Source organism: Euleptes europaea, chromosome 1, assembly GCF_029931775.1.
Source record: "Euleptes europaea isolate rEulEur1 chromosome 1, rEulEur1.hap1, whole genome shotgun sequence".
Classification (NCBI taxonomy): Eukaryota; Metazoa; Chordata; class Lepidosauria; order Squamata; family Sphaerodactylidae; genus Euleptes; species Euleptes europaea.
The window spans coordinates 5,158,441-5,183,923 of record NC_079312.1 but is presented as its reverse complement, the minus strand read 5'-3'; the positions used below and the strand labels follow the sequence as shown (position 1 = coordinate 5,183,923).

The 25,483-nt window shown below is 45.8% G+C and overlaps 1 protein-coding gene across 1 annotated transcript; it reads right to left on the bottom strand.

Annotated features, from left to right (window-relative positions):
• Positions 1-195: 195 nt before the first annotated feature.
• LOC130493932 (zinc finger protein 709-like) lies at positions 196-24,003 on the bottom strand. The gene is made up of 9 exons (XM_056867597.1): positions 23,938-24,003; positions 18,167-18,190; positions 17,284-17,398; positions 15,171-15,238; positions 14,835-14,961; positions 12,798-12,909; positions 11,129-12,713; positions 7,573-7,992; positions 196-327 (listed from the first exon to the last, which is right to left on the bottom strand). The coding sequence occupies exons 1-9, from the start codon at positions 24,001-24,003 to the stop codon at positions 196-198; spliced, it is 2,649 nt and encodes an 882-aa protein (XP_056723575.1).
• Between the last annotated feature and the right edge of the window lie 1,480 nt (positions 24,004-25,483).

Here is a 25,483-nt window from a genome sequence, read left to right as displayed (position 1 = left end):
CCGCCCAGGCTGCTGCTGCAAGGGGGGGGAGAGGCAGGCTCCGCCTCGCGCTGGGCCGTCTTGAGGCTGGCGGGGCTCCGCCTGCCCAGCTGTTAGGCGGGGTGCCCGGGCTGTTTCCCTGCCCCGCCTCCTGCTTCCCTGGCTGCCCGCGCCGCTTTCCCGGCCGGCTGTTCCGCTGGGAGCCCACCCCCTCCCTCAGCTCCCCTCGTTGTCTGCGAGGGGTGGAAGAGTCAGCGGAGTCGTCGGTTTGTTGTCCCGCGTCGGCTGGTAAGTCTGCCGACTCGGGACAAAATCCTCATCCCTGGCTGAGTGTGGGTGGACGTTTGGCTGACCGGGGGGGGAGAGATAGCAGAGCCGGCTTCTTGGGAGGGGCCGTGGCTCGGGGGTTGGTGCGGACAGGCGAGACCTTTGCCCTGCCAGTGAATGGGAGGTTTTGCCTTGGATTTGCCACTCAGATGCACATTTTCCCCATCCAGATTCTCAAAACTCTGCATGGGGTTATTGGCCATTTGTGAATGGGAGGTTTTGCCTTGGATTTGCCACTCAGATGCACACTTTCCCCATCCAGATTCTCAAAACTCTGCGGGGGGTGGTGGTTATTGGCCATTTATGAATGGGAGGTTTTGCCTTGGATTTGCCACTCAGATGCACAACTCAACAATAAGCCCCCCTGCAGTGTTTTGAGTATGCAGATGGGGAAAATGTACAGTGTTTGTCAGTCATTGTCATGATTTAATTTTATGGATACCTTACTTACTTTTTTCCCTCCTCAGAGGCCATGTCTACTCACTGGCTTTCTTGTCGGTAGACCTGGACTCCGAGGAGGGGAAAAAGTCCCCCTTCAGAGGCCAGGTCTACTGCCAAGAAAGCCAATGGGTAGACCTGGCCTCCCAATGGGACTCAGCCGGAGGCCAGGTCTACCAATAGGCTTTTATGGCGGTAGACCAGACCTCCAGACGAGGACTCCGGACGGGGAGGGGGAAATGGCAGGGACTTACAATTTAATTTTTATCAATAAATAAGATCACTATTAAGTATGATATCAAGTTTTATTCAGTGTACCTATAGTTTAATTAAGACTTAAAACTTTAATTAAAGTTTATTAAGTTAATAAACAGTGTACCTACCTATACAGTTTAAGAAATTTGGCTCTCAAAAGAAATCTCAATCGTTGTACTGTTGATATATGGTTCTTTTGACTAATGAGTTTGCCGAACCCTGGCCTAAGATCATAGAATCAGCATTGTTGACAGATGGTCATCTAACCTCTTCTTAAAAACCTCCAGAGAAGGAGTACTCACTGCATCCCGAAAAAGCCTGTTCTACTGAGGAACTGTTCTAATGGCTAGAAAATTTTCCCTAATGTCTAGATGGAAATTCTTTTTATTTAATTTCAACCCATTTGTTCTGGGGCAACAGAAAACAACTCAGCACCCTCCTATATATGACAGCTTTTCAAGTACTTGAAGATGGTTATCATGTCCCCTCTCAGTCTTCTCCTCTTCAGGCTAAACATACCCAGCTCTTTCAATTCTATTCTTCAGAATGAGAATATCTTTAGAAAATATTTTGTCCTATACAAAAGGTATCTGGATGATGTATTCCTCATTTGGATTGGCTCTGAAGAAGTACTCCACCACTTTGGCCAGTACATCAATACTACATATGATACTATTACATTTGAAATGCAATTTGATAAATCTGGTCAAATTTTTTTAGATGTAGTGGTTAGAAGATCAAGCAAAGCAATACAGACTGATATGTATAGGAAGCCAACAGGTGTCAACTCATTTTCAGCTGGCCACCACCTAAAAAGAAACCTGCCATATTCACCGTTCTTAAAACTGAGATGCAACTGCAGTCTGGAAGCAGATTTCTATAAACAGGCTCAGGCTGGATAGGGGATAAGCAACCAGAACTTTTACAAGGCCAAAAACACCTCAAGATCATCATTATTAACTCCCTAGGGGAACACAGAACACTGATAGAATGGTGATCTCCTTTACATACGCCAGAACATACATTCATGTGACATAATGCAGAAACAGTGACACCTTCTATCTGGGGTCCCCCGGTGTAGTTCCCCCCAAAATTCAGTCCTTTTGCATTCCAAAAAGGCTCACCAAAATGACCTCTTAGGTATGTCTAGTGGAAAACCAGCCAAAATTGCCCCTGAACACCAAATTCAAACATTCTGTCACACACAATACAGAACTAATATCCTGGGATAAATAACAGCGCATTCTTGAGCTCTGTCAGCAAAAGAGCTCAGGAGGTGAAAAATGGGCTGTGCTGGCATAAGTGGGATGGCTGCCAGCTCCCATCCCGCTTACGCCATGCAGAAAGGCCCGGATGCCGGTGGGGAGGTCCGGACACCGACCTACCCGCGCTGCTCTGGCAGCGTGATACAGGGACGCCTGCACAGCTTTGAGCTGGTGTCTGGATGGGGCACTTTTATGTGCCCTCCCCAGGAAGGCGTTCCTGAGGAGTTCCAGCGCCAGGTTGGGGGAGGAGCTGACTTTAGGCGGCCTCCAAAGCCCTTTCCGGCTGGGTATGCCCCTTTTTTATTTTTGTGCGATACGCCACCTTTTTAGGTGTCATATCTCTCGTGCAACCCTATGAAGATGCATTTTAAGTTCACCAGTCTGATGAAATTTCTTTCCATTTAAAAGGTTTCTCCCCTGTGTGGGTTCTTAGATGACATCGAAGCCCGTCACGGCGACTGAATCTCTTTCCACACACTGAGCATTCAAAAGGTTTCTCCCCTGTGTGGGTTCTTAAATGACTTTGAAGAAGGCTACTCTTTCTGAATCTCTTTCCACACTCTGAGCATTCAAAAGGTTTTCCCCCTGTGTGCGTTCTTTGATGCATTTGAAGATGGCCACTGCAACTAAATGTCTTTCCACACTCCGAGCATTCATAAGGTTTCTCCCGTGTGGGTTTTTATGTAGTTGAAGACTGTCACTCTGACTGAATCTCTTTCCACACTCTATGCATTCAAACGTTTTCTCCCCCGTATGGGTTCTTAGAGACTTTAAAGATTGACAGTGCAACTGAATCTTTTTCCACACTCTGAGCACTCAAAAGGTTTCTCCCCTGTGTGGGTTCTTAGATGCCTTTGAAGACTGCCACTGTGACTGAATTTCTTTCCACACACTGATTCCACAAATCTATGGTGAGACCACACTTGGAATACTGTGTACAGTTCTGGTCACCACACCTAAAAAAGGATATTACAGAGCTTGAGAAGGTGCAGAAAAGAGCAACCAAAATGATTAGGGGACTAGAGCAACTGTCCTATGGGGAGCAGTTAAGACGCTTAGGGCTGTTTAGCTTGGAAAGAAGGCAGATGAGGGGAGACATGATAGAGGTCTATAAAATTATGCATGGTTTGGAGAGAGTGGACATAATACAAGAACGCGGGGTCATCTGCTGAAGCTGGAGGGTGAGAGATTCAAAACAGATAAAAGGAAGTATTTTTTCACACAACGCATAGTTAAATTGTGGAACTCCCTGCCCCAAAACATGATGATGGCTGCCAACTTGGAAGGCTTTAAGAGGGGAGTGGACATGTTCATGGAGGAAAGGGGCATTCATGGCTACTAGGTAAAATGGATACTAGTCATGATGCATACCTATTCTCTCCAGGATCAGAGGAGCATGCCTATTATCTTAGGTGCTGTGGAACACAGGCGGGATGGTGCTGCTGCAGTTGTCTTGTTTGTGGCTTCCTGGTTGGCCACTGTGTGAACAGACTGCTGAACTTGATGGGCCTTGGTCTGATCCAGCAGGGCTTTTCTTATGTTCTTATGTCATCCTAACCTGGGCCCAGAGTAAGGAAAATTAGCTTTAAAAGGGTTTCAGAAAGGAATAACGCAGGATCTTGCAATATGTGTATACCAAGGTAGAGCTCAGGAGAGGTCCCCAAAAATAAATGTATAAAAAGATGAATTGATTACAATTTTAATTTTATTGGATACAAAACTGAATATAAAATTTTAAAGAATCTCCAGTAAGCACCTGAGAACTGATTCCCTAAGTCCTAGGACACGCACACAAGCATAAAGGGGAAAGAGATCAACGTTATCTCATCCAAGGTGAGTGAGAAGCTGAAAATTGCTGAGTGTGGGGGGGGGTGGTCTTCCTGCAAAGCAGTTGCAGGAGTACCTAGATAATGGGAGAAACATCCTTTCCACGGACCTGGGCTCCCCCTTTTATGTTGAAAAATCCCATAGTTTTGTATTCCAAGGTGGGGAAGTTTTCAAAGCTCCAGGCATGCCTGAGTTGATGGGGTGTTAAAGATGCTTTAATGGTTCAGAGGTACTTGCCCATTATTAGGAAATAGTCTCACTTTGCTGTGATGAAATTCTTTTGAAGTAGAGATATGGGTGTTCACAGGCCATGGAGCTGGGGAGGGGGTATATAAAAGTCCGAGTGACATCCTGTCTCGGTGAAAGAAATGTGCTCTGGACATCGCAGGAAAATGGAACCTTGGCTTACCTGTGAAGGTTCCTTCTACACTGAGGAAGGAGTACATTTTCATCAGCGGGTTTTGTCGTTCCTATGCTCAGGGAGGCAGGATCCAAAAAACCTTTGCTTCCTGTCACATGTGCTAGGACCGCCCTCTGATATCCAGTTCGAGGACTTCCATAGCAGAATTTTTAAAAACAGAAAAACAGATGTGTACCCAAAAGAACAAGGAGCAGCCACTGCAAAAAACACAGCTTAAAATCAAGAATTAGTAACAAGTAGAACATGAAAATACTTCATTCTAATTCCCCTTATTTATTATTCCTATATATAACGTATTGTTTTCGCATTTTAAATTTTTTTTAAATTCAGCTTTATCTGGACACTTGACATTCTTCATCTTGATCCATTCTTCACCCTGGGCAGGCAAGATGTACTCCTCCCTCAGTATAGAAGGAACTTTCACAGGTAAGCCAAGGTTCCGTTCTTCCACTGAGTTCGGAGTAACATCTTCATCAGCAGGATCTTCAAATGCTGACATTCACTGGGAGGGAGTCTTCATTGATCATTTGATACAACATTCTGGAGGACTCTCCTGCCGAATGCTGCGTCAGATGAAGAATAAGCATTTATCTTGTAGTGTCTTGTGAACGTAGAAGGGCTCGACCAGGTTGCAGCCTTACAGATTTCTTCCATGGATGCATGGCCATCAAATGCTGCTGAAGTAGCGGTGCTGCAGACTGAGTGAGTGGTAATTCCTAACGGCACTGGCATGTTGTTAAGTTGATAGCACAGCTGGATACACTGCCAGGCCTGTTCTCCGCTGAAGCTGCCTGACTGGGATTGTTTGGGTTTCACCAGATGCTGTTCAAGGGCAGCTCTGCCAACCGCCAAATTCCTTGTCTGACTCCGAGACCCATGGGAACTCCCCCCCATAGGGAGGGGGGTTGCCATGGCTCCTGTTGCTATCTTGATATGACCACTGCTCTTCCATATAGGCCCTGCACCTTGCTTCTAATCCCCGTTAGTGCCAATCTAACTGTTTGCTGTTGTAAACCTGTAGATCTTCCAAATAAATCAACTCTCTTTTGGACTGTTTGTCTGTGGATGTTGTTTATGGGATTATCACGGGACAAGTGCTCACAGTTTGATGCACTTGCTGATAGCTGCCTTTGACATTTTGCAACCTTTATTGGGTGATAAAATAGAAACGAATAAAGACTCAGAGCGCCGGAAAGGTTCCGTCCTTCTCAAAAAGATGCGTAAAGCTCTTTTCACGTCCAAAGTGTGCCAGTTCTTCTCCTTTGGATGAGAAGGGTGAGGGCAAAAGGATGGAAGATGGAGTTCCTGTTGTCTATGGAACTTAGAATTTACCTTCAGGATAAAGGCCGGATCTGGACGTAGTACTACATTATCTGCGTGGAAGACGCAGAGGCTTTTTCTAGATGACAAAGCCGCCAGTTCCGACACCCTTCTAGCTGATGTAACAGCCGTGAGGAAGAGAACTTTCATCCTAAGGTGATCCAGGGAAGCCTCCCGGTAAGGGTTCAAATGGGTGTCGAGTCAGAGCCTGGAGTACCCCATGAAGTCTCCAAGTAGGAAATCTATGAATTGTTGGAGGAGAGATGGCCAAGGCTCCTTTCAAGAAAGTGACTATGTGGGGATGCCTTGACGTTGGGTAGCCATCCAGTTGGGGAACAACTGTCACGATTGCCATCACCTATCGTTTGAGAGTAGATGCCTTCAGCACTTGAGCTAATCCCTCCTGGAGAAAGTAAAGCAAGTTGCCAGTGGAAACGGTCACTGGATCAGTATGTTTTCTCCCGCACCATCTAGCGAAGGCCTTCCAGGAAAAATCGTATATGCGCCTGGTGGATTGTTTCCTGGCTTCCAACATGGTGTCGTTGACCTCTGAGGTATAGCCCGTCTCTAGCAACCTTGACCTTTCAAGAGCCAGGCGGTCAGTTTTAACCAGGCTGGATCTGGGTGTACTAAGGGGCCCTATTGGAGAAGGTCCTGGACTGGAGGTAGGGACCATGGCTCCTGGATCGATAGCTTTCTCAGTGTCGCAAACCAAGGTCGTCGGGGCCATTGAGGGGCTATGAAGATGACCAGGGCCCTCTCTTGTCTGATTTTTCGCAGAGCTTTGGAGATCACTGGTAGAGGTGGAAATGCATAAAGGAGACCCCGTGGCCACGGGGACAACAGTGCATCTATTCTCTCTGCTCTTGGATGCATAAATCTTGACAGGAACCTTGGGAGCTGGTGATTTTCACCTGTTGCGAAGAGGTCCATGATGGGTCTTCCGAATTTCTCTGTTATTTGAAGGAAGGTCTCTCTCTTAAAGGACCACTCCCCTTTGTCCACCTGCTGTCGGCTGAGCCAATCTGCCTGCTCGTTTAGTACTCCTTTTATGTGTTCTGCCCTGATGGACGCCAAGTGAGCCTCTGCCCAATTTAGAATTGTTATGGCTTCTGCGTGAAGGGAGGAGGAACGAGACCTGCCTTGCTTGCTTATGTAAGCTTTTGCTGAGACATTGTCTGTACTCAGCAGGACATGACTGTTCTCAATTCTTGGCTGAAACTCTATCAAGGCTTTCCGGATTGCCCGTAACTCCAGCCGATTTATGTGGAGGTGACTCTCTTCCGGTGTCCAACGATCCTGTGCTACTTGTTGATGCAGAATCACCCCCCAGCCTTCCAACCTGGCATCGGTGAAAATCTGGATCGTGGAGATCGTTCTGGCTCTTGACTAGGTTGTGGGACCTGGTCCACCACCTTAAGCTGTCCTTCACTTGTCTCGGGACGGTGAGGCAGAGGTTCCTCTTTTGAGTTATCTGCAGTTGAAATGGCTTGAGAAACCATTGCAGGTCCCTCATGTGGAGGTGAGCCCATGGCACAATCCCTATGCATGCTACCATTTTCCCCTGCAGTCTGACTAAGGATGACAGGACGGAGGATTTGGAAAGAATCACTGTCCTTGTCAACTTAACAATGGAGGAAATCTTGTCTGGCAGAAGACTGCATTCTGGTTCGTGTCTATGAACACCCCCAGGTGATGGATGAACTGGGATGGAGAGAGGGTCACCTTGAATCAGTTTACCAGGAAACCTTGGAGTTCTAGAGCCCAGAGGACGGTCTCCGTGTGCTGTAAGGGCAGTTGTTCAGAAGGAGTGCTCACCAGGATATCATCTAAATATGGGAAGATGTGGATCCCTACCTCTCTCAGGTGAGCCACCAATGTCACCAAGACCTTGGTAAAGCCCCTCGGGGCCGATGAGAGACCGAACGGGAGGGCTCGAAACTGATAGTGATCAAGGTTGTACGCAAAGTGGAGAAACATTCGGTGCTCGGGGTAGATGGGGATGTGTAAATACACTTCCGTCAGGTCTATTGACGTCAGAAACACTTGGGGACGGAGTGCCTCTATGATGGACCTGAGTGTCTCCATCCTGAAACGTTTGAGCCGGATAAATTTGTTGACGTGCTTTAGATTTAGGATTGTGCACCAATCTCCGTTTCTCTTTGGAAAGGTAAAGAAAACAGAGTATACCCCGGCGCACCGTTCTGTCTCAGACATATTGTAAATGGAGGCGGGGGGAGACAGAGGCAAAGACGAGGGAAAACAGTATATACAAGAGGAAAAGGCTGCTGGGTGCACACAGACCAAAATTAGGACTAAGAAAAAACACAGAAATAAAGTTAGACAGGTTGTTGTAGGTTATCCGGGCTGTGTAACCGTGGTCTTGGTATTTTCTTTCCTGACGTTTCGCCAGCAGCTGTGGCAGGCATCTTCAGAGAAGTAACACTGAAGGACAATGTCTCTCAGTGTCAAGTGTGTAGGAAGAGTAATATATAGTCAGAAGGGGGTTGGGTTTGAGCTGAGTCATTGTCCTGAAAAGTAATGTGCTAATGAGGGTGTGGTATGTTGAAGTTTTAAAGATTATTTTAGTTATGAGAAAAGATGGCATGGTTCCTGTGTCTCTGAATCGTAGTTAGACAGGAATAATTATTGAATAGAGAAGGCTAGGAAAGGTTTGCTACAGAGCTAACCACAAATGCTGCTTCTTCCTCTAAGGCAGGAAGAGAACTGGATATCAGAGGGCGAACCTAGCACATGTGACAGGAAGCAAAGGTTTTTTGATCCTGCCTCCCTGAGTATAGGAACGACAAAACCCGCTGATGAAGATGTACTCCGAACTCAGTGGGAGAATGTATTCTCTCAAACCGATCCGAAAGATCTGTCCATTGCACATTACGCTTTCAAGGGGGTCGCCTTTAAAAAAAATGAGTAAAGATAAAGAGATCAAATTGGGGTGTCTCAACTGAGGTAGGGACAGCGGCCTTACACTGAGCAGTCAAAAAAGTTTTTCCGTTTTGTGGGTTCTTAGATGCTGTGCCGGATTGCTAGTATGACTGAATCTCTTTCCACATTCTGCGCATTGAAAGGTTTCTCCCCTTTGTGTTCTTTTTTAAATTATTTTTATTATTTTCCACAATTCAACAAAAATAAACATATCTCAACAATATATTCAGTTGTAACTACTTGCAACAAAAAAAAAGCTCATTGCTATTACTGAGAATATGTTATCTATAGCATTCAATGCTATCTGCTATATATGACTTCCCCGCATCTTCTTCAGTCACTAATTCTACTGGTTAACACTTTTGCCTTTCAAATTAATTTCTAATCCTTATTTTCTCTCATACAGACTTGCTTTAAGCTATCTATACTACTTCTATAAGCAATTTCAAGTCCTACATAGTTATAATATTATCATTGTCTCTATATAACATTCTATTATTCTATAATGAAGGGATTAGATCAATACATAAAATTTTTTCCCATTTAAAAATTCATCAAAGTAAATCCACTGTGCCTCCCTTACACCCCAAAAATAAGCATCATCTTAGCCATTTTCTTGTTTTGGGATGGGATCTGCCAGTCCTCCTTCATTTCCCAATTCCCCCCCCCCTTTTCAGTATAGTAGCTGCAATTCTGGCCTCTGAAAATGTAAAAGAAGATCCCAGTGATTGTATCCATTGGCTTCTTGTTAAAATTTCCAGCAGCTTCTTGGTAAGATCCTTCGTCATGTCTCCCTCCATCACTGGCTGCCAGGAAGTGTTTTCTTGGGTTAATAATGTTCCTCCTGTCAGCAGTAACTCAGACAAGTAGAATGTAGAGGTACTGAATTCTCTCATGTTGCTCTCTCTCATTGCCAGCTGGTCATTTGCAGCTACCTCTTTAAGAATAAATTGTTCTGGTTCATTTTCATTATTTCCAGATTTTATCACCACTTCCACATAGCATTCAATCATCATCTCCTTAGTAGAACCTTTTATTTCCATTGGCATAATTGTTGTCTTATCCTGGGTCTTCATATTGTGGATCTCCTCAATAATTGTATCCAGTTTTCCATTAATTGATTTAAATAGGATATTCATCATCTCAGCTAGTTGAAATACTTGATATGAGAGTGCTTGTTGTTTTTCAAAGATTAAATCTTGTTGCACTGCAAACACGTCCATTTGTTTGAGTAACATATCTTCCATCCTCTTGTTTGACATATCTGCTTGTATTCTTATATAGAAGCGGGCTTTGTAATTTTCAAGATATCCTCAATTACGCTTCAAATAAAGAAGCACAGATAAAGAAAAGGAAGTAGACAGGAACCTGCAGTATCACAGACCCTGCGTCGTCTCTTCTCGGTGGTTAAGTGGTAGGAACAATTTGATGGTTACACCGGGGAGATTCACTTCAAGTCTTCCAATCTGCCCTGTCTTTTCGATGGTAACAAAGCCCTTATTATCTTCCGGTCTTAAGAGGCGACGTGGCTGGAGGACTGATTGAATCAGAGAGAACTGCAAGTGGGGGGGGGGAGGTTTTCGTCTCCCTCCCTCCGCTCAAAACATTTAATTGGTAGTTGTAAAGTCATTCAAAAGTCACTTTTATTGCGTCTACTAACTGATCAAGTTGATAAGGTCTTAGTCGGTTCGTTTAATGGCATTTGTTTATTTTAAAAGTCTCGTTACGCTGGGCAGGGAGTCGCGGTTTTCGTAGGTGTTTTTATCGTCATTCAGGTCTTCTCAATCAAGATAAAGGCAAAAAGTGTCCTTTTACTCACTCTGACTTCCAAAGGTGAGGCTTTTTGTTCTTTTCATAGATTCTTTGAAGTTAATGTATAGAGGTCAAAGCCTAAATCCAAAGAGTCGTCCGTGGCAATGGTAGCCCCTATGTGCCAGGGGGGACAGCTTCCAAATCTCCGAGAGGCTTAATGAAAGCTCTCTCAGAGAATATGGGAGTCCAACCACTCTTGAAGGCTGCAGGGGAATTTCCTGCTTCCCGATCCACTATTTAGGACTGGGTTGGGGTGCTTTTTGCACTCCAAATCTAAACGACTCTTGGTGCCTCCTGGGAGCTCCCAAGAAACAATGGCGCTTGGACCAAACGCTCTACAGGAAGTCTCCCCTTTGTGTGTTCTTTGATGCCCTTGCAGATCGCTACTGAATCTCTTTCCAAACTCTGAGCATTCAAAAGGTTTCTTCTTGTGCGGGTACTTTGATGCTTTTGAAGACTGCCACTCTCATTGAATTTCTTTCAATGTGCATGTGCGACTGAATCTCTTTCCACACTCCGAGCGTTCAAAAGGTTTCTCCCCTGTGTGGGTTCTCTGATGCTGTTGAAGAATGCCACTGAACGTAAATCTCTTTCCACACTCGGAGCATTCAAAAGGTTTCTTCCCTGTGTGGGTTCTTCGATGCCTATGAAGATGGCTACTCTGAATGAATCTTTTTCCACACTCTGAGCACTCAAAAGATTTCTCCCCTGTGTGGGTTCTTAGATGACTTCGAAGACTGCTACTCTGACTGAATCTCTTTCCACAATCTGAACATTCAAAAGGTTTCTCCCCTGTGTGGGTTCTTAAATGCCTTTGAAGATCACCACTGCTAGTAAATCTCTTTCCACACTCTGAGCATTCAAAAGGTTTCTCCCCTGTGTGGGTTCTTAAATGACTTTGAAGATGGCTACTCTTTCTGAATTTCTTTCCACACTCTGAGGATTCAGAAGGTTTCTCCCCTGTGTGGGTTCTTCGATGCCTTTGAAGATGGCTACTCTGAATGAATCTTTTTCCACACTCTGAGCACTCAAAAGGTTTCTCCCCTGTGTGGATTCTTTGATGCTGACGACTGCCACTCTGATTGAATCTCTTTCCACACTCTGAGCATTCAAAAGGTTTCTCCTCTGTGTGGGTTCTTAAATGATTTTGAAGACTGCCACTCTCACGGAATCTCCTTCCACACACTGAGCATTCAAAAGGTTTCTCTCCTGTGTGGGTTCTTAGATGACTTCGAAGACTGCTATTTTGACTGAATCTCTTTCCACACACTGAGCATTCAAAAGGTTTCTCACCTGTGTGGGTTCTTAGATGACTTTGAAGATTGCCACTGCGACTGAATTTCTTTCCACACACTGAGCATTCAAAAGGTTTCTCACCTGTGTGTGTTCTTAGATGACTTCGAAGACTGCCACTGTGACTGAATCTTTTTCCACACTCTAAGCATTCAAAAGGTTTTTCACCTGTGTGGGTTCTTTGATGCCTTTGAAGACTGCCACTGCGACTGAATTTCCTTCCACACACTGAGCATTCAAAAGGTTTCTCACCTGTGTGTGTTCTTAGATGACTTCGAAGACTGCCACTCTCACTGAATCTCTTTCCACACTCTGAGCATTCAACAGGTTTCTCCCCTGTGTGGGTTCTTTGATGCATTTTAAGTTCACCAGTCTGACGAAATTTCTTTCCACACTCCAAGCATTTAAAAGGTTTCTCCCCTGTGTGGGTTCTTAGATGACTTCGAAGCCCGTCACAGCGACTGAATCTCTTTCCACACACTGAGCATTCAAAAGGTTTCTCCCCTGTGTGGGTTCTTAAATGACTTTGAAGATGGCTACTCTTTCTGAAACTCTTTCCACACTCTGAGCATTCAAAAGGTTTCTCCCCTGTGTGGGTTCTTAGATGACTTCGAAGACTGCCACTCTGACTGAATCTCTTTCCACACTCTGAGCATTCAACAGGTTTCTCCCCTGTGTGGGTTCTTAGATGATTTCGAAGACTGCCACTCTGACTGAATCTCTTTCCACACTCTGAGCATTCAACAGGTTTCTCCCCTGTGTGTACTCTTTGGTGCACAAGGAGGTGTGATCTGTATCTGAAGTACTTCCCACAATGAAAGCATTTATGTGCCCTCATCACACTAGGCTTTCGAAAAAATGCATTACCCTTTCCTCTACGAGAGTACATCTTTCCATTCTCCGTGCAGATAAACTGCTTCTCTCCAGAATGAATTCTTTCGTGTTGAAAAAGGTCTGATTTTTGTGAGAAGCTCTTGCCACAGTCTGAGCAGGTATAAGGTTTATGTGTTCTCTGATGCCTAAGGAGCTCTGCTCTGCGAAGGAAGCTCTTGCCACACTCTATGCATTGATGGGTCTTCTTTCCACTGTGTATTTGCAAATGGATCTCATATTGTGCTTGATCTGAGAAGTTCATTCCACACTCCAGGCACTTGCATGCCACCTCCACCATGTGGGTTAGTTCACGGAAATCCTGCTCTTGGCCAGGAATGGGTTTATCCCTCTTTTCGACCATGTGACTTCCTTTCAGCCTCTTAGGTCTGCTTTGATTCCTGGAGTTTCCTTTCAGATATTCATTCTTCACTTTATCTGGCCATAGCTGATGCACTTTCTGATCACCCTCATTCCACTGATCATTCCCTGCTGGATTGAAAAGACAGATTCCGTTAGCAGCCACGCAAGGAGGACTGTTCATCCACATACAAAACATTTCAGTGGCTTTTTCCTTCTGTACACTGAGGAGTACATTAATATACATTTAAAGGGACATGAAAGCCTGCTGCATCAAAAAGGCTTGGTTTGCAATCTAACAATTTATTCCACACCTCACCTTGGTGCATTCTTTGATGGGAAGTAAGGGCTGATTTCTGAAGGAAGGTCTTTCTGCATTCCATGCAATCATATGGTTTCTCTCCTGAGGGATTTTGCCTCTTGGAAATAATACTCATATTCTTAATGAAGGAGTTTCCAAAGGCCTCACTTCTATTGTCGATTTCCCTGGAGCAGATTATCTGGTTAGCATGGGGGCCCTTGTTCCTTTTTGTTTTGGTTCACCTTTCTTCTTGGACTGGAATTTCATGCAAGCCCCCTCCTTGGTATGGAATGGGCTTATCCCTACTCTTGTCTGTGTGTCTTCCCTCCTGCTTCTGGGGTCCATCTCCATCCCCCAAGTTTTCTTTGGAATGTTCATTCTTGGTTTCTTCCAAAGAGAACCCCTGAAATTCCCCAACGGTCTCCTCTACATGTGCTTCTGTAATAAAGAAAGACGTCCAATGCCACCCATCAGGCACTGCTCACAAATGGGTGTGCATTTCTTTTATCAGACCTTCTTTCTCTCCCAACTGAACTGCTGGTCACATCTTATCTCCAGCCAGGCCCCTCAGGCGAGCAGCTTTTATATTCTGCCTATCCCCCCTCCCCATATGTACTTTTCCCCTTAAAGTGGGAAAGACTAGTTCCCCCACTGTTTACATTTTACTTGGTGTGCACCTCTTTTGAGTCTCTGCTACTGAATAGGAGTCCCAAAGTGGCTTATAAATTAAATTCCTTTACCCTCCCCACAACAGACACCTTGTGAGGTAGGTGGGGATGAGATAGTTCTGAGAGAACAATGACTGGCCCAAGGTCACCCAGCTGGCATCATGTGGAAGAGTGGGGAATCAAATCCTTTTCTCCAGACTAAAGTCTTCCATTCTTAACCAATTCACCAAGCTGGCTCTCTACAAGAATAATAGACAGACAGAGTGACCATTCCAAGGAAGAGGAAACTTTGTTCTGGAAGAGTGGAAACCTGGTCAGGATTAAAGCCCACAATCCCAACCACTGTAAGGGGGACAGATCCATTCCAGATCACAGTCAGAGGGGATGACGTTAATCCCATCTGGGGGACAAGTGTGTTGTAATGGTTGGCAACTGAGGATGGGGCCCCTTCCAGAGTCTTCCTGAGGGCCTCTCAGTCCTGCATTGGCCTAAGGCCAGGACTCCCCCTCTGGCTTGGGCGATGGCCACAGCAACACTGGCCTCAGTTGCCCCTGGGCCAGCCAGGACACTTGAGTCACTCTACCCAGCCATGCTGAATATTGCCTTCGCTGTCACCCCAGCATCTTGAGGCTTCCAAAATGGATCAAGTAACAGGGCAGGCCTCAAAGCAACATATTGCTGTTTAAGATTTTGATTCACACATCTGCACAATGGCACAATCCTAATGACAGCAATTTGCACCTTTGGCACCTTACCCAGAGAGGCCACACTCCTGTAGTTCTCCAGCATGACTTCCTTGTAGAGAGCTCTTTGGTCCGGATCCAGCAGGGCCCACTCTACCTCAGTGAAATGCACTGACACCTCCTCAAAAGAAACTGGAGACTGAAAGAAAAAGCAGATTCCCTCGTCAGAGAAAATGCAAGGCGAATCTCTGGGGGGGGGCACTTTGGAAGGGGGCAGGATGAAGAATTTGGCATGTGTAAAAGGAGTGGCATTCACAGCCTATTGCTTGGGCCCCTTAACAACTGCAGGAGAAAAGCCCCCCGGAGAAAGGGGTACCATGGCCGGGTTCCCCAGCTCATCTCATCTACCTGGACTGGAGAAGCAGCTGTCTCCACACCTCTGCAAAGAGAATGGATCAGCACTGTCTCTTCACTGCCTGCGAGGGAGAGAAAAGTGGAAGAAAGGGTATTAGGCTTGACTTCTTGTTTTGTTTTCTTGTGTGAAGCATGTTTTATGCCTCCCCATTCCAAAGGTGTGAAACCTTGCCCTATGTACACTCAAAAAAATTGGTAACACTTTGTAGTAAGTTGTGGGAGAGGCAGAAGCACAAGGAAACAATGAGACTCCCAGGAGCTCAAAAAGCTGCTGACACATTTCAGACTTCTGTGAGACTTGAAACCTGTCCTGTGAATGGTGGAGATCAAAAACATGGCAGCATCTCTGCAGGATCAGAGTTGAGAAATAAAAAGACTCATTTAGGAAGTGGAAGGAGGGCCTTATAACCAAAAAGGAATATAAACACATAACTAGTACTTGTACGGAGAGTGTTAAGAAAGCTAAAATTCAAAATCAGCTTAGGTTAGCAAGAGATGCTAAACACAACAATAAGGGGTTCTTTTCCTATGTACAGAGTAAGAGTAAGAACAAGGACAAGATAAGCCCACTGCGGGGATGAGAAAGTGAAATTTTAACAGGAAATGAAGAGAGGACAGAACTACTCAATTCCTACTTTTCCTCAGTCTTTTCTTGCGAGGGAAGCGGTACTCAACATGGCATTAAATAGAACCCATGATGAAGGAAGGGATTTGCAGCCTAGGATTAGCATTGCGTTAGTGCACAAACACCTAGTTTCTTTAAATGAAACAAAGTCCTCAGGGCCAGATGAACTACACCAAGGGTATTCAAAAAACTTGCTGATATAAGTTCTGAGCCTCTGTCCATTATTTTTCAAAAGTCTTGGAGAACAGGTGAGGTGCCAGAAGACTTCTACACAAGGAAATGTTTTTAAACAAATCATCAAACAGTCAGTCCGTGAGCATTTAGAAAGGATTGATCTGATTTCTAAGAGCCAACACAGGTTTCTCAAAACAAGTCATGCTAGACTAATCTTATCTCAAAATATTGTCGAAGGCTTTCACGGTCAGAGTTCATTGGTTCTTGTAGGTTATCCGGGCTGTGTAAAATTCCAAGACCACGGTTACACAGCCCGGATAACCTACAAGAACCAATAATCTTATCTCCTTTTTTTTTAGAAAGTTACTACCTTGCTGGATCAGGGGGATCCTGAAGACATAGTTTATCTTGATTTCACTAAGGCTTTGATAAGGTTCAGTAAGGCATTTGATAAGGTTCCACATAATATTCTTGTTGACAAATTGGGGAAATTAATTATAGGATGGGGGAGACTTGTCTTAGCAGTAGTGTGTGTGAAAAGGATCTTGGGATCTTAGTAGACCAAACACTGAACATAAGTCAGCAGTGTGATGCAGTAGCTAAAACCGCAAATGTGATCTTGGGCTGCAGCAACAGGAATATAGTGTCCAGATCACGTGAAGTGATGGTATCGCTTTACACTGCTCTGGTTAGACCTCACCTATTGTGTTCAGTTTTGGGCACCACAATTTAAGAAGGATGTAGACAAGCTGGAATGTGTCCAGAAAAGGGTCTGAAGATCTGAAGATCAAGTCCTATGAGGAAAGGTTGAAGGAGTATGTTTAACCTGAAAAGGAGAAGACTGAGAGGGGATATGATAACCATCTTCAAGTACTTGAAGTGCTGTCATATAGAGGATGGTGCTGAGTTGGTTTCTGTTGCCCCAGAAAGTTGGACCAGAACCAATGGGTTGAAATTAAATCAAAAGAGTTTTAATCTTGGCATTAGGAAGAATTTTCTAACAGTTAGAGCGGTTCCTCAGTGGAACAAACTTCCTTGAGAGGTGGTAAGTGCTCCTTTCCTGGAGGTTTTAAAGAAGAGGTTAGATGGCCATCTGTCAGCAATGCTGATTCTATGATCTTAAGTAGATTATGAGAGGGAGGGCATCTTGGCCATCTTCTGGGAATGGAGAAGGCGGGAGGTAGTTGTGAATTTCCTGCATTGTGTAGGGGGTGGGCTAGATGACCCTGGTGGTCCTTTCAAACTCAATGATTCTATTCTTTGATTCACCAGGTGCCCCAATCCCATCCAGGCACAATGAGTCCTTACTGCGTGAGACGGCATCTTTGGCACACGCCGGGTCCCAGGTCCGCTGCCCTTCCTCCAACCGAGTACTTTCTGTCTCACAAAACTTAGCTTCCATCTTCATGGATGGACCGCACCTCTGAAACAGCAGTGAGGGAGATAGGTAAGAGATGGAAGGGAAGACACCAAGGAATGGATACAGTCCCACTCCCAGACTGTGCTCCTTTCTATCAGCAGATAGGGTTTTCCTCCAACCCTGGGGCATTATCTGGAGGGATAAGAAATTTCCTAGAAGCAGTGGCTACAGAGGCAGGTTGTTAAATCTCCCATTTGGAAGATTAACATTTGGACAAATATCGGGCAGGGAACCTTTAGGGTAAGGTCAAATATCGTTGCTTGAATTGGAATACCTGGAAAGAAAAGCCCTTACCTGTTCTGCCTGCCTCTTTTCTTCTGCCTGACTCAGGAGGAAACCTTCGGCCAAGGCCACCGCTTGGGAACTGGTCTCAGGCCCGCATCCTCTGATCCAGCGCCACATTTCCTGGGGCAGGATGGTCAGGAACTGCTCCAGGATCACCAGGTCTAGGATCTGCTTCTTGGTGTGTCTCTCTGGCTTCAGCCATTGTTTGCAAAGTCCATGGAGCTGGCTGCAAACCACTCGGGGCCCATCAGCCTCACAGTAGCGTAACCGGCGGAAGTGTCGGCAATATACTTCTGAGTTCTGGGGCTCCTGATCCCAGTTCTCTGGCACCACTCTCTCCCAGGATTCAATGCCACTCCCAGCTTGGATGAGCTGGGGGTCTTTCCTTGCTCTCTTGCCAGGTTCAGGTCCTTCCGAATTCTGCTCTTCCATCTCCTTCCCCTTCTATTGGGTGACCTCTGACTGTGAACAGATCTGTTTACTCACTTGGCTGTGAAGAGAGGCTTCTCCCTGTGGGGGAGGGGGAAGAGACAGATAGCAACGTGCCAGAAAGAAAACAAAGGAAATGAAGACACACAGTGGATCAGAACAAAATAGCCACTTGTGGTTTGTAATATCACTTCGTTATAAGACATACCAAGCTTTTTTAGAAATGCCTGTTAGGTTCTTTAAAGATGCTACAAGCTTGTGTCTGATTACTTTGCGTCAATCCGTCCTCAGGGCTTTGGATGGCTACCCAAAGCCACAGTAGTCTCCCCCAATGACTTACTTCCACGTAAACAAGACAGTATAAAATAGAGAACTAAAATTATTGAGCTTACACAAAATGTAATTATACAGGCAAGCGCAATTAAGTTGAAGCGGGTCAGTGCGCTTCAGTGCCTATGCTCTTAGAATTGACCCCTTCCTGAGAAGAAGTATGTTATTTTATTCAGTTAGACACCTACTAAGCAGGACTCAACTGCTTTCTTGCCGAAGTAAGCTTTATTATTGAAATGCTTCAAAAAATATGAAAAAAGATATAAATGTTTGTATGGTTTATTTAATCTAATATATATGCATGAAGATGGTTACAAAGTCTTAAAATGTTACAAAGTTTAGACATTATGAGTCTTAAACATGTTCATGTATGCAAGCAATCTCAAACAATCTCTATACTTCTATATGAGAGTTTCAAACCTTAAAACAATAATAATATTTCATTCAGAAAATATAACAGTTACAGAAATCTTGCAAAAATGGTTAGTGCTATGATAAAATAAGTAGGCATACTTTACCCATTTGTGAACCTCCCCAGTACAGCAGGACTAGAGAGATCTGAAAAGTTCCCAATTCATGTTAAGGATGAATAGACCTTTTAGGTCTTCTATGTGTTATTTTAGTCTTTAAATATCTTTGGTGTATGCAATAGTCAGAGAGATCTCTAATTTCATGAGTTCATATTAGAACTGAAGGTCTGAGCTTTTAGAGCATATTTTCAGTCCATGCCAGGACCATAGAGAAATCTCTGAGGTTTCTCAGCCTATGAAAGGATGGAGTCTATGAGTCTTTCCTTTTGTATGCAAGGCCTTTGATCTATGCTAAGATCAGGGAGATCTATGTGTGTATGCATGTCATCTGTAGCCTTGTCAGAACATGAAAGCTATGTCAATGTTAAAAGAGTTCTGTGTAAGAACTGAGTTCAGAAGCCTCTCTGTTAGAGAGATCTCTGACTCATGCATGTCTGCAAGGACTGAAATGCCTAGATAGATCTTAGTGAAAACTTCCCAATACCTGCAAGTATTCAGGAGTTTTCAGAGCCTCCATACAAAGGATGGAGAGATCTATAAGTCAGAGTCTCCATCTTATTTAAAAGATGGAGAAGTTTGTGGGCACTTAGTCCAGACATCCAGTCCTTGCAAGGACCGGATATCTTAGAGAGAATCCTCAGTTTAGGGAGTTATCCAGTCTTATGAAAAGACTTGTAAATATTGGCGAAATCTGTAAGTATTCAGTCCACGCAAGGACTAAACACTTAGAGAGACTTTCTGGGCAGAATGTCTCAACCTAGATGAAAGGTCTAAGAGCCTCAATTCACGCAAGAATCAAGGTCCAAAGTCTTTACATCCCAGGTAAGGGATGGAGAGATCCATTCAGGCCAACGGGTATCAACCTGTTAGGAACTCTAACTCTTGGCTAGGAAATTCCTTCGTTTATATCTTTCAAGATCAGTATCCTTCTCTACCCTTGACAGTATTTGGTTGGATCTGATCTTGATATACCTTGATACCTGTGTGCACCACATGTCCTCTGGGCCGCAAGTCTTTTGCGCTTACCTTATAAGGATTTCCTGTTAGGTCATTTGCTGACCATAACTATAAACTAAACATTCAGTTTGTGTCTCTGCTGTGTGTATGTAGTGGCTGATTTTACCTGCATTCCCATCTTCTGAATCTTATGGTCAGAAGGAATCATTCCTTTATCTTATAAGACGTTTCTTTCATTTTGAAACCTTAAAACTCACATTATATGATTACATTACATCATTAGGTCATAGTTAGTAATACATTACCAGAGTACAGGAGAAAAAGTCAAAAACACTTTGATGCTGCCTGCGTTTCAGTGGAGAACATCCTGGAAGCCTCCTTGCTGGCTTCAAGGTCGCTCTGAATATCCTCAGAAACAAGCACCTTTCTAAGAGGGCTATCAGTCAAGGACAGATAGTGTAAAAGTGTTTTCTGGCAAGACACAGCAAAGGAATATTTTGGTTTTGTTCCCTTCTGAAAAACAAGCCTCTGAACTAGGAATTTCAATAGGAAAATTATACAAACTCTCCTGCTCTATACGTTCCTATATCTATATTTTTAGGTTCATGGCTGCCACAAAATCTCCTAACATTATTTTAATACATATCAAAAGTAGTTGTCTGTTAGAACATTATCAGAGTTCAGTCTCTTGTTCATTGCTCTTAAGGATTATCAAATAAGCCAAAAGGATCTTAACAAGCAGGGGTCCTTCAATCTCTGACTGCTGAGCTCCAGTCCAAGAAAATCTGATTTGGTCTTCAGAAGCATGCATAATTAAAACGTATCTATCTGAGTAATCTCTGCAGTCACTTAGCACAATCATGTGGCTATTTCTAAGTACCTGGTTGGCTATTGTAATCAGCAAAATCAGCACAAACACATCTATTCACTTTAACACATGATGAATACATTTCTGAAATAGCTAGGTAGAAGGCCATAAGCTGTCTCATCAAAATAAATTTCCCAAACTTTCCCAGCTAACATCAGCTAAATACTTTCCCAGGCCTAAAAACTACAAGCGGCGGATGTCATAGCTAACAGGAGTCTCCTTACACTGGGGATGACATCATTGCCACTGCAATAGACAATGGACACTGGGACATTTGCATAACCATCCATGTGGCTGTCCTATCAAGATACGCCTGACACCAGAGCAAGAGGACAATGGCGCTCCCCTTTCACACCTTGAATTCCTTCCCTGGGATAGTCTGGGACCTGGCTAATCCCATCTCACAAATCCTCCTCTTCCCCCTCCCACCCTCCAATCCCTGACAGCTGCCTGATGTCAGCAATTACTCAATACTTGTCAGCCATCAATAATTCTATTACATTCTAACTAACCCAGCACCCATCCTTTCTCTTCCTAACACCCCAATACTTGAGAAGCGATCTTGCCTTTGTGCACCCCAGACCACCCGCCGGTGAGTCACCCTGCCTCAAGGCAGAATTTTACTATAAGTATTGCCACCTTCACAGTAGCACTTTGCTACTCATTCTCTCGGATCCAAACAACTGCCCCGTGTCATAGCACGGCCTCCTTATCGCAAAGCGCGGGTTTGCTGAGCGATACTTTTTCTGCTGCAGCCTCTCTTGCTGAAGACTTCGGAAGGTAGCTATTGAATCCAAGAGAGCAGATCATCTTGGAAGCTCACTAGTATTTCATTGGATCACTCCAGATTTACTATCAAATTACATATCATGTCCACAGCCACAAATTAGGAGCTCACACTAGACTGACTGACTGTCTGTCCAAGGGGGGCAGGGGGGGGGGAGATTCCAACCTGGAACTACAAATATTCCTTTGCATCGTGGAAAACACCTTGCACATAGAAAGCCAGAACTGCCAGGAGAAAGGCTGTATCCACTGTCTCTGCTTGCGTGAATCAGGTCAGAGACGGATGTATTTTAGGTGTGTTGGATGGGGGCCTTCTCTCTCTTCCTCCCTTCAGCACGTGGCACTGCTGACCCTGAAGACAGCCTGCGACTCTGGCTCATAATCTCGGGGAGCCAGGATAGTAGAAAAGCAGCCAACAACTCAGAGGACCAGGGTTTCCATAGGGGGAAGGACAAAGGGTAGCGGAAGGGGGGCTCTCCCTCACCTGTTTCCCAAAGAGCAAAGGAGACGGCTGCACCTCTTGGGATCCTGATGTGGAGCGAAGGAAGGAAAGGCCTGCTGCTGCCAGGCTGGCCAGAATCAAGAGGGGCAGAAGCAGTGGGGGGGGCTCTCCCCAAATCTCCTGCCCCTCCTCAGGCTTAACCCACCAGCCCCCTCCCCAGTCTAAAGTGGCTGGAAGGTCCCTTTCCCATTCACCTCTCCTGTGGGGGGGGGGGGAGGTTTCATTCCCTGGCTCTTCTTTCTTTGGGGACTTCTTTGTTTTGCACAAAGAGGCTCTTCCTGGCCCAGGAGGGTGGGGTGTGTGACCTGGGGGGGGGGAAGGGGGCTCTTCTCCCAATTCACTGCTCACCCAGTTTCTTTCTCTATGCTTTGGCTCTTGCACAGCAGACCCCGGCCCGACATTCCTCCCCCCTCCCCAAATCCCCTTTCAGCTCACCGGACCCCTCCCAGCCATTCCTGCAGCAGCCCTGGAGACTCAAACCTTCCTTCTGTAGGGAGGGAGCAGGAAATGTCCCCCCCCCCACACGCTCATGTGCCTCTCTGGGACTTTGGACCCTCTCTCCCTTTCACCGTTCCAGGGTATTGTGTCCTCACCCCCAATCTGAGACAGGGATAAACTGGTTTTTATTCTGATGAGGGTCAAAGACTGGGGCAAGGCAAAAGCCGCAGCAGGCCGGAAGGGGCCAAAGAAAGCCTTAAATAAAAAATGGAGCTGCAAAAAGCAGTGGCATGCATTAAAGACCCCCACCCCACCCCAGAACAATATTTTGAAAACCACAATGTGGAAACAGTGTGCCTCTATGAACCCTTTCCAGGCCCAAAGGCCTCCACATCAGGCTCCATGCGGAAGAGAGGGGAAGCTGGATGCGCCTCTTTTCCAAACACGCTCCATGCCAGGAGAGTCAGATGCCTCCTTCTCTCCAACCAGCCCCCTCGCCCTGCAGAGAGCCTGCTGGGGGTCTGAGTCCAAACACTCTTCCCCCTGCCTTTCCTTGACTCACAACCCACCAGGACTCACAATCTCCCCCCCCTTACCCAGCCAGGCTCTCCTTTCTGAGACAGCAAGGTAGACTTCCCCTGACTATGGAAGATCCACTGATGATTTAGCAATTTGCAATAATCTCTTTTCCTTTCTGTAAATGTATTGAAATGCATTAGGGCAGCCAGGGAATAGCTTGTTGCTGGGCGGGATATCTCTGTGTGCCAAGGAAGTGGGTTCAGAGTCATGGAGAGTCCGAGTGAACGAAAACAATGAGAGGAGAAACTGGCTGAAACTGCGACTGTACTGCGCCGCCTCGATGTCTGTAGTGCTATCAGCTTTACCCTGAACGTGGATGGGTTGCCCTAGCTTGCATTTGGATAAATACCCCTTCCTCAGTACGATCGGGGCTCAGAGATTTCTGCCCACTGGGGCCTCTCTGAGTCAGCAGCTGCAAATAAACAGTTTTCTTGAAACTGCAAATAAACTGTTTTCTGCAAATAAGCTGTTTTCTTGAAACTGCAAATAAGCTGTTTTCTTGAAACTGCAAATAAGCTGTTTTCTGCAAATAAACTGTTTTCTTGAAACTGCAAATAAACTGTTTTCTCTCTCTCTCCCCCCCCGCGAACCCCCGTTTACCACATCAGCTCCTTCCTCCCACCCACCCTGCAAATCTGGATCCCTCGCGAGGCCTTTGCAATGCAGGGAAGGGGCTGCACCTCCCCCCCCCCCAAGCCTCATGCAGACAGAGCAGCCCCCCCCCCCAACCAGGCTTTTTGGTGCGGTGGGTCTCGCTCCCTCTCCCGCCCCTGACCGCCCTTGCATTTCCCTTCCACCCACCCCCCGCTTCCCAGCCTCAGGATCCCCCTGGACTCACTCGGGAGGAGCTGCTGCTGCTTTTCCACGTGGGGCGGCCCTCCGCCCCAACATCTCCCCCTTCCATCGGGGATGCAAAGCACAGACGCCCCCAATCCTTTCTCTCTGCGAAACGGGCTCTGCATTTGCTTGGGGAGGGGAAGGGCAGGAAGAGACAGAGAAGGAATTGCTGGAAGAGCCCCCCACCCCACCCCCAGCCCTGAATTGCCTCCAGCAAGACGAGATGTTGCCCTTCTCTCTTCTCCCCACCCCAAACCCCACCCTAAGCAAGACCCAGCTCACCTGTTCCCCGGCACAGATTCACTGCGCTTCTTAGATCCCCAAAGGTGGAGGGGGGCTGGCAGCAGAGGCCCCTTTCTGCTTCAGGACTTTACTTTCTCCTACAAATGGGAAGCCCCCTTCTATGTTAGACCCAGTCACTGGAGGCTGGGAGAAATAGAACTGAGACGCTACAGAGCTCAAGGACTCGTGGTCAATTTAGAGATCATTTAAATCCGGCTCCCATCGTTAACCTTGACGAGATCTGGGGATCCATGAAGGCCACCCCTTCTCCCCTGGATCCCCGCCCACCCTGGTGTCAGAAACCGTGCTAGGCTCTCACTACCCAATGCCTAGTTTCCAGGTCTGTCCCAGGTGCTGTGACAGATTTGTTCTGGGAGTTGTGTGCTTGGAACTTGATTTCCAGACGTGTATTGGCCCCATCAGGATTCCCAAAAGAGTCGCTTGGGGCCATTTCCGATATCTGTTTACTTAATTCATTTATACCCTGCCTCCACCCCGCTGGGGATCCAAAGCTGCTTACATCTTTCTCGTCTCCTCCATTTTTATCCTCTCAACAACCCTGTGAGGTAGGTTAGGCTGAGAGTGTGACTGGCCCAAGGTCACCCAGCGATCATTCCATGGCCTGAGTGGGGATTTTAACCGGGGGCCTTTGCATACTAATCCAACCCTCTTAACCATTACACCACACTGGCTTCCACTGATCCACACTGGATCAGGCAAACCGTGTGGTGGGAGGCTTCCGCCTCCTTGTCTCCTGTGGTTCCGATCCAAATCAGGCCCCTGCATGCTTGGAAATGAAGTTTCTCATAAGGAACTAAGAGGATTTTTTTTTTTAGACCAAATCCAGGGGCAGCAGACCCAGGAGCAGTGAATCCTAAAAGAGGCAAATAAGTCTCTAGAATTCACGCTCCTTTTTTCAATGGTTAGTGGGGGGACAGGACTTCTTTTTGTGATAGGAAACGTCTCGACCTGCTGGGAAATGCCGGTTCTAGAATCGTCGGGGTCCCCTCAACACTCTGCATTCTCGCAAGAGTCATTTGTCTGATCGGATGGCATCCAGTTGCGACCCAGAGGAGTCTGCCCTCATCCAGTTTGCCATCCGAAACCAGAGCCTGTGCAAACTGGTTTTTCAACCACTTCGTCTTGCAACCCTTTCGGCTACCCTCTGAGCATCAACAGAGAACAAAACTGTAGCTGTTGTAATTACCTGTGGAGATGAAGGAGTCATTTCACCAAAAGAACAACTTCTGCCACTTAGTCAGTCA

What these genes read in the sequence shown, in the direction of transcription:
- LOC130493932 (XM_056867597.1), bottom strand. Translation starts at nt 24,003, where the DNA reads ATGGAAGGGGGAGATGTTGGGGCGGAGGGCCGCCCCACGTGGAAAAGC. An exon ending in CAAAGATGCCGTCTCACGCA is followed by an intron (nt 15,239 to 17,283) that starts GTAAGGACTCAT and finishes TCTCCCTCGCAG; the next exon opens with GCAGTGAAGAGACAGTGCTG. An exon ending in AGCATCAGAGAACCCACACA is followed by an intron (nt 7,993 to 11,128) that starts GGGGAGAAACCT and finishes ACCTTTCCAAAG; the next exon opens with AGAAACGGAGATTGGTGCAC.